This window comes from Cicer arietinum, chromosome 7, assembly GCF_000331145.2.
Source record: "Cicer arietinum cultivar CDC Frontier isolate Library 1 chromosome 7, Cicar.CDCFrontier_v2.0, whole genome shotgun sequence".
In the NCBI taxonomy this organism is placed as follows: Eukaryota; Viridiplantae; Streptophyta; class Magnoliopsida; order Fabales; family Fabaceae; genus Cicer; species Cicer arietinum.
In genome coordinates, this window is record NC_021166.2 from 56,843,132 (window position 1) to 56,852,213 (window position 9,082).

The 9,082-nt window shown below is 31.7% G+C and overlaps 1 protein-coding gene across 2 annotated transcripts; it reads left to right on the plus strand.

Annotated features, from left to right (window-relative positions):
- Window positions 1-2,822: 2,822 nt before the first annotated feature.
- Window positions 2,823-8,330, plus strand: LOC101498678 (uncharacterized). 2 transcript variants are annotated; one of them, XM_004510455.4, is made up of 8 exons: window positions 2,823-2,975; window positions 3,514-3,814; window positions 4,489-4,686; window positions 5,010-5,282; window positions 5,640-5,742; window positions 5,856-5,974; window positions 6,561-6,737; window positions 7,113-8,330. In XM_004510455.4, the coding sequence occupies exons 2-8, from the start codon at window positions 3,527-3,529 to the stop codon at window positions 7,929-7,931; spliced, it is 1,977 nt and encodes a 658-aa protein (XP_004510512.1). In that variant the 5' UTR covers window positions 2,823-2,975; window positions 3,514-3,526; the 3' UTR covers window positions 7,932-8,330. The 2 variants fall into 2 exon arrangements, with proteins under 2 accessions (XP_004510512.1, XP_004510511.1); XM_004510454.4 differs by having other exon boundaries at window positions 2,970-3,074.
- Window positions 8,331-9,082: the final 752 nt, after the last annotated feature.

A 9,082-nucleotide genomic window follows, 5' to 3' on the forward strand; every position in this document is an offset into this window, starting at 1 on the left:
TCTTTTATGTTAGATTGAATGTGTTTGTAAAAATCCTTTCAAGACTGAAATGTGATTGTAGAAATCCTTTTCTAGGTTGAAAGGTGAAAATTGTAATTGATCAAGGCGTGATCAAGTGAAAATGTGTGAATGAGAACATTCTTGGTTCTGAAGCACATAGTGAAAATCTCACGGTTGTGAGGACTGGACTAGCCCGAGTTGGTTGAACCAATATATTTTTTGTGTGTGATCTTTATATCCTTTGTCTTTAATTATTTGCACACACAAATCACACTTCATTATAAAATAATTTGTTTTATTTATTTCTAACATATCCAGAACATTATGAAAATTCTATTTCAACCAATATTGACATTGAGTTAATTTAAATTTAGCACATGAATCAAAATTTTAAAAGGGTCATAATTCAAACTTCCTTTTCTTGTGATCGACATTGCTACTTCAATTATGTATTGGGTTTGTTTGTGCGTTATCTTTAAAATATGAATTATATGAATTACATGTTTATGAATGATATTATGAGATTAAAGAATTTGCATATTTTTATTGGTAACGGGTGATTATTCAAGATAATGACTTTGTGTCTAAACTAGGTTGGTTTAGGAGAAAACTATGTGTTTTTGGACGCTCTAATTGAGTGATCTATTTTGTTACTAACTAATGTGATGACATTTATGCATGCATTGGTAGCCTAGACCTAGTTGCGAGGACGTGACGACAGTTCCTTGAAAAGGCAACGTGATTTAGAAAAATACTCAACAATGGAGTAGTGAACATGAAACCCTAAAGACCATTCGTCCAACGGTGGGACATTGTCCAATGATAGGACTCTTTTCTCTATAGGATGATGATATTTCAGAATTATGCATTGACATATAGTCTAACAAATAGGATTTGTACATTTTGATTGATTTGTATCTTTGGTGCTTTGTGATTTTAATTGTTAAATAAAGTATATGATTTATTTATATTTTTGCTATAACAACTATATATGTATGTTTATTTGCTCTGTCTTTGTTATTTGGAGATAACCCTTACATTTAATAGGACGTCACATATAGTGTTACTTGAGCGAATAATGTCACAATCAATCTAGTAGGAGAAATGCGAGGAAACACAATAACATACAGTTGGAGGCTCCGAGATACTTTTGTATTAGTGTAAGACTTGTTGGGAGAGTTTTCCACAAACATCCAAAATTATGATCAACTAAGATTTATTTTTTGATAGTAAAACACCAAGAGTTTTGACTTTAAAAGTTTATTTTGTTTTACACATTAAATTTACTTTTTGTAATTATCAATACTCTGATTCATCATCCATGGAGTTTAGCACCAGATTTGTAACTTTCATTACAAAAGCTATATTATAAACCAATTTGCTTCATCATTTGGATATCACACTCAAATCTTTTTCTTTGATGCATCTCTTATATATGCAACAATAAAATCATAGACGTTTGAAGATATATTTTTTTCTTCAGAATATGTTTCTATTCTCTGGATAATTTTTTTAATGTATTTGTCTTTTTAGAATCAGATCCATTGAACAAAATGTCTAATTCCTTTAAATTATTTTATTTTATGTTTTTTTTTTCTTTTGATGTAATGGATTGTTTAGAAAAAAATGGTAGATCAATTTTTTTTTGTATCTAATGAAATTAGTAGTCTATCTCCTTATTTGTTTTATGTTTCACTTATTCGATTTTTCTATGTTGATACAGTTTTCTTATATTTTTTGTTAGTAAATAAAAAGATTCAGAATATTTTTTGGTTGGTAAATAATAAAATGATATACATTAGTTATTAGTTAATATGTGGAGAAATAAAGAATACATTTGATACTAAAGAATAAAAAAAGAATACATTGATGAATAATTAGTATGGTCAAACAAAAAATACATTAAATAACAAAGAGTAAGTAAATGATACATTGATTAATAATTAATATATTAGATCAAAGTCAAAATAGTAAAAGACTTTCGAATGGTGAGAGTTCCGAGTTTTTTTATAATATAATAAAATAAGTATGAATCTTTTTGGTTAAATATATTTTTCTCCGTGCAAAATTACAATCTTTTAAGTTTAGTTTTTAATTTTTTTATTTACTTTTAGTTTCTATTTTAATTTTATTATACTAGAAATATTATTTTTTTAAAAAAACTTTTCAATTTAGAGACTAAAAAGTAAATAAATTTTGTTTAGAGACTAAAAAGTAAATAAATTTTGTTTAGAGACTAAAAAGTTGAGAATTTTTTTTATAAAGACAAATACAATTTTGAAATTTTATAAAGACTAAAATTTATTATATTCATTTTTTTTAATTATTAAAATTATACTCTTTTATTTTATTTAAAGATCTAATTTTTAAAATTAAAACAAGATTCCCACAATGTTTAAAATGTCCTTGTATTGAATAAAAAAAATTTCAGACTAAACTGTCCATAATTTTAATTAAGTGTGAATTGATAAAATAAAAGTAATTATATAATATCGAATGTATCTTACTTTATATATAGTTGTTGACTTAAGAAGTAATTATACGATGAATTACTATATTTAATAATTTAATATAATTGATAAATTTTATTAATTTATTATTGAGATAATATATTAATAATTAAATATATAAAATTTTATAGAAATTCAAAATTCATATTTATACAAAAATGTGTATATAAAAATTAAATGCGTCTTTAGGCGAAGCTGAGAGAAAACTTTACAAAGCATTAATTGTTTTTCTTTATCGAGTAAAGCTTTTATTGTTTTTCGTTTGACTTGAACAAAGTTTTATTATTATTTTTTTGACGGAAAAACTTTATTATTATATAATTATGATAACTATAATGATATTTATTTTGTAACAGAAAAAATAAAAAACAAACAAATGCTTTGGAATAATCTCTGGTTCCGTTTTAGCTAAGGCTAATTTTTGCCACTTCGAACTTCCTCCAGCATAATCACGTTATTGATCAGGTTCCTTCATTTCTCTATTACATTTATCTGTCGTTTTTTTTACCCCTAATTTGGGACATTTTAGGGTTTTGGGTTTCGATGTTTCTTCATGTTCTTCAGGTTCCTCCAATTTTTTTTACCTCAATTGATTCAATAACTGTTTTTTTTTTCTTAATTGATTCATCGACTGATTCTCTCTTCATAGCTTCACTTCAATTCATAGCTAAATTTATCGAATTTTAATCCACTAGCGAGAAAAAGCTCGAAACTTTACATCCATTTTTATTTTTATGAATTATCTTTCTCCTTTGTCATTTTCTTCTTCTCATTATTGTAATTTGAGCTCAATCGTTGTTTGATACCTTAAAAGGGTGAAAAGAAAGAAAACATTTTGGTGCGTTTCGTTTGATTTTGATCTAAAATTGAATATAATTGGAAATTTAAAGTTGGATTGGATTATATTGGCAATTTGTTCACTTTTTTTCTCATTTCTATTGTGAATTTTATTTTTTCCTAACAGTTTTTTTGTTGTTGTGTTTCTGGGATTTTTTTGTTACAGTGAGAGGATAATCATGGCAACTGCAACCATGGCTACTGCAGCAGGTGCAGCTGCTCTTTTGTACTACACATTGAATAGGAAAATACAGTCTCAAAATACAGTCAATGAAGATGGTGAAGAAAGTGGTAGTGATACACCAACTGATGTGCGTGTGACTCATAGGTTAATCCAAGCCCCTGCTACATGGTTGGAGACAATTTCAACGTTGTCAGAAACTCTTAGGTTCACGTATTCAGAGACACTTGGCAAATGGCCCATTGGGGATTTAGCATTTGGTATCAGCTTTCTTCTCAAGAGGCAGGTAATGACAAATGGGAATTTTGGTTCTTTGTTGTTGCCCTGGCTTTAAGCAACTGAAAAGGCATGAGAAACTGCGGAGATTTTTGTTTGCAACTAATAACCTAAATAACTTTTGAAGTATAGGATATATAAAACTTTAGTACTAAGTAGGATATTGAATTACAAAAGAAACTTAAGTACTAAGTAGGATATTGAATTACAAAAGAAACTTAAGTACTAAGTAGGATATTGAATTACAAAAGACAGTTCATGTTTTTCGGGTAGAGCTATTGTTAAGTAGATATTATAAATTTATAGTTGTAACCTCACATAATTTACATAAAAGCTGAACATCACTGGCATTGATGAATATAAGGGAGAGAGATGACAAGAAATGGAGGGTATTGACCAAAGCTATGTGAAGTGTGAAATTGTGAATTATGGGGGAAAAAATTAGGTGTAAGTAACATTTTTGATAAATGAGTGGTTGGAAGGTTAATTAAGTGCTTACCAGTTACCTTCTCAATACAAACCTTATAGTCTTTGACGAAATAATCCAACATCAGGAGAACAATGCTATTACATATGTTCTATCCAAATGTATCCTTACAAATATTTGACGATTTTATTTGAGTTTTTGTTTTCTTTTTTAAGCTTTCTCGATATCACAACATTGTCTGGATTATACTTTTGCAGGGGAACTATCATGTTGACAGTGTATTTGGTGGTAAGGATAGTGTACAGCTGAAAGGATCTGAGATTACTGCTGAACTAAAGTATCTTTTAAACTTGCTGACTTTGTGTTGGCATTTTTCAAAAAAGCCCTTTCCCTCATTTCTAGAAGAAGTTGGCTACACTGATGAGAATGTTCTTCTTCGGGAACCAAAAGCAGGAGTAAGTCTCATTTGAATTTTTTGGAAAAACAAATGTATCCCTTGCTGACTACGGAATTGATAATTGATAATTATTTACATACGGTTTCTTTTAAGGAAGGATGGAACACAATGTTTTGTTGAACAGAGAATTATGGATTATAGGGGGTAATTGGGGCTATTAAGGGCTTTTCTTTCCTTTCTTGTGTTTTTTAGGGGGTGGGGAGGTGGAGGCCATGGCTGAAATTAGTTAGATGTAAATAATACTTTCTGCTGTATCAATAGCTGTATTTCGTTTTATAAAAGCAAAATATGTATAAACTTGTCTGTTCATTTGTCATGCAGATTCTCAAACCAGCTTTTACAATCATAGCTGATCACGAGATGAGGTGTTTTTTGTTGTTGATTCGTGGCACACATAGTATCAAGGATACTCTAACAGCTGTTACAGGAAGCGTGGTACCATTTCATCACACTGTAGTTCATCAAGGGGGTGTTAGTGATTTGGTTTTAGGTTATGCGCATTGTGGAATGGTTGCTGCTGCACGTTGGATTGCAAAGCTTGCAACTCCTTGTCTCCTTGAAGCACTTGGCCACTACCCAGACTATGAAGTCAAGGTAAAATGTTTCTTTTCACAACTTTTCCTATTATGCCACGAATCTCGATGATAACATTTTCTATTTTAATATTGTGATCAAGCATGTATAATAGGCCATTATACATTGTAGTCATCTTGGTTTTCTTCCCTATTTTTGTTAGTCCTATAAGAGAATAGGTGATTCAAGAATTTGACAACAAAAGTTGTTTTCTTAGTTTTTGAAATAATTCAGTTTGTACTTTGTAAATATGCTGTTTGGCTATTTAATTTATGTTTTTTTTGGCTTTTGGCAATCTATATAGAATCTTAAGCTACAAATAGTTACTGCAATATTTCTCCGAATTTATGCCTTACCTTTTGAAGGTGTTTTATGTAGATTGTAGGACACTCTTTGGGTGGAGGCACAGCCGCAATTCTAACATATGTACTAAGAGAGCAAAAGGAACTGTCTGTGGCTACATGTGTTACATTTGCTCCAGGTCAGTTTGTTACTGCAGAAGCTTTATTTTCTTGTATTATCCTATACCACTTTTTGACTAATAGTTGTTTACACAGTGATTCTCTTGAAAATGACATCTTCTTAATCATGCAGCCGCTTGTATGACGTGGGAGTTGGCAGAGTCAGGCAATGGTTTTATTACTTCTATCATAAATGGAGCTGATTTGGTTCCTACATTTTCTGCTGCATCTGTAGATGACTTGCGTTCTGAGGTTGTTATTCTTAAGTTTTAAATAAAGCATGCATTTTGTATTGGAAAATGTTTTTGTAATATTGGTTTATTGGCCAATGTTCGATCATTTTTGTCAGCCTGGAAAATGCTGGTTTCTATTAACTAGGAGCATGATTCATGAGTGAGGTTTTTTGTTTAGGGGAGTGGTGGCATAATTTATAAAGTAGTCTTATGCTTTGTTGGATGTGGAAAGAAAATGAGAGAGAAAAAATAGATATAGCAAGGAAATTAAAAGAAGAGAAAATGAAGAAATTGGAAGGGAAGACTAGTATAATCTTCTCTTTTCTTGTTTGGTTGAATGGAAAATTTTAAAGAAAGAAAATAATTGATTCAAGTGATGTCTTTTTCATCCTTGATGAAATGAGAAAAATCAATTAAACCTTGCACTAGATGAGTGAGAGATAAATGTATCATAATATTTTAAAAAATGAATCTGTCTTCTCGAAATTTGCGTTTTCTCTCGACCTGAGTAGAGAAAAGAGAACATCACTCTTTATCTCATATTTTGGTCTAGTTGTATCACTACTCTGCATCATATGGGTTAAAATTAATTATTCAATTTTCAGGTGACAGCATCAGCCTGGATAAATGACTTGAGGAATCAAATTGAGCAAACAAGAATACTCAGTACTGTCTATCGTTCTGCCTCAGCACTTGGTTCTCGCCTCCCATCTATTGCCAGTGCTAGAGCAAAAGTTGCCGGTGCTGGTGCTATGTTGCAGCCAGTTTCTAATGGTACCCAGGTACTCTTCCTTCTGTTATATAAGATCAATTCCTTTCCCTTTTGTGCAACAAGTTTTCTCACAACAACCTCGTCTCCAAAAGTAGGACATGGTACTAACTATTCATTCTTTGGAAAAAAATTGTTCTCCTTTTAAGTTCTTTTATGTGTTGTGAACAAAATATATTGGTTTTGCAATCCAGTTGTCAAAAAGTACCTTTTTTATGCATTTGATAATAGACATGAAAGAATTGTTATTGACTTATAGTATTATATTTTCTCTCTTCTGAGGTTGGGGGTTGAAGTGTTTAATTTGGTTGTACAAAAAGTGTTACTACTACACATTTATTTGATAACCAAATACAGTTTTCTTCGTCTGACTTTTGAAAAACTGCAGGTTGTGATGAAAAGGGCAAAGAGTATGGCTCGGGCAGCATGGACACGGCCAAACCTTAACCTCTCGTCTTGGTCATGCATGGGACCTCGTCGCCGAGTCACAGGTGCCCATTCAAACTCCAAAGAAGAAGGAGGTACCCCTACATCTTCAGCCTCTGATAATGCAGAAAGTTCTGATCCGCTTCTTTGTTCCCCCAAGAAGGGCATAAATGCCAAGAGCATGAACCTTCCTGTATCTTCATCTGTAGACGAGTGGTCATCTGAAATTGAATGTGTCAATGAAAGTCGTGCAGATGCTGAGGGGGATGATGATTTCCATCTCAGTGAGAACATGATGGACCATGAAAGATATGAGGATCAAATGAGTGAAGTGGAGTTGTGGCACCAACTGGAGCATGAGCTGTACGACAGACCTGAAGGGGAGGAGGAGGATGTCGTCAAGGAGATAAGGGAAGAAGAGGAAGCAGCCATAACCGAGGTAGTAGGGCAAACTCGTAACAGCTCTGTACCCGAAATGAAAGAAGTTCACAGATTTTTCCCTCCAGGAAAGATAATGCACATTGTTACACTCCACTCTGATTCTACTGAGTTTGAAAGTGATGGCAGCCCAAGCTCTACAAGTTCGGACGATAGCCAACCAGATGAGACTAAGATTGGGATTTTCCTAACTTCCAGGTCTCTATATAGTAAACTCAGACTTTCACAGACCATGATCAGTGATCACTTCATGCCAATATATAGAAAACAGATTGAAAGGCTAATTAAAGAACTTGAGGAAGAATCTTCTGAGGATCATAGAACACAAGAAGTAATGTTATAGTCAAAGGCATAGTCAGCATTAGATTTATATATGTTTGGACCATACTACATGTCATTGGGTGTTTTTCGTCCCATTGATCGCGGAACTAAGTCACACAGGAACAGCAGATTTTGTGTTGTGCTGCAGCGAGGAACCGAAATGGTGGTCATTTTTGGTCAAAATCTGGATTATTAGGGTCTCTTTCTCTTGTAATCCGGACGGTTAAGACAAAGAACTACTGATGGTCATACTTATACTCATCCCTGGATGCTTTTCATATTGATGTTGGTCGGGGACAGGTAATTGTAAATGGTTCCCCAAATCAAAGTTGTTTGTAAATAATAAAAAATTATGTGATAAACTGACCTGTAAAAGGTAAAAATGATTCGTTGTTATCTAAATGTGAAATGATTTGCTGAATCATTGTCTTTGTGCATTGAAAATTTGATATGTGAATCCTACATATATTCATATAAATATGGGACCTGAGTACTTCAACTTGATTTACTAGTTGAAAGATTGATTTGTTTTTTTTAATATAAGACTTAAAGTTAATTTTAAATTTATACAAAAAAAAGTAATCTTTTTACTTTTAAGTCCAACACATTTTGATTGAATCTTTTTACTAGCATCTAAAACAAGTTTGCCCCCAAGTCCCCAACTATATGTGTGGTTATCAAGGGGGAATCGATTCTCTCAATTTATTGTCTCTCACGTGCTTTCAATCTCTTCAATCTCAACGTTGGACATTTTTTTCTTATATTTTAGATTTCATTTCATTTTTATTCAATGATTCAGATTTCAGTATTTCCTTATGCCAATTGAGAAAATTCATGGCAATAACTGTATCATGCCCTCACATCAAAGGCCAAAGAGCTCTTCCAATTGATTGATTGGTTTTTAATTTTTAATTTATTTATGAAACTGATTGATTTGGTTTGATTAACATTGTTGGTGGAAAAATTCCAATTCTGGCTAACATATTGCCTACTGACCATGTAATATTTCTTTAAAATTTTCATTAAGTGCTATATAACCAATCTCCACTACTATATTTTGGAGAAATTATCTCTAATATTATAATAATTCATAGGACAGGAAAGTGTAAACATCACTTGATTTTTATTTTTTATTTATGGGAGACATCACTTGATTTAGAGCTCTAAATTGAT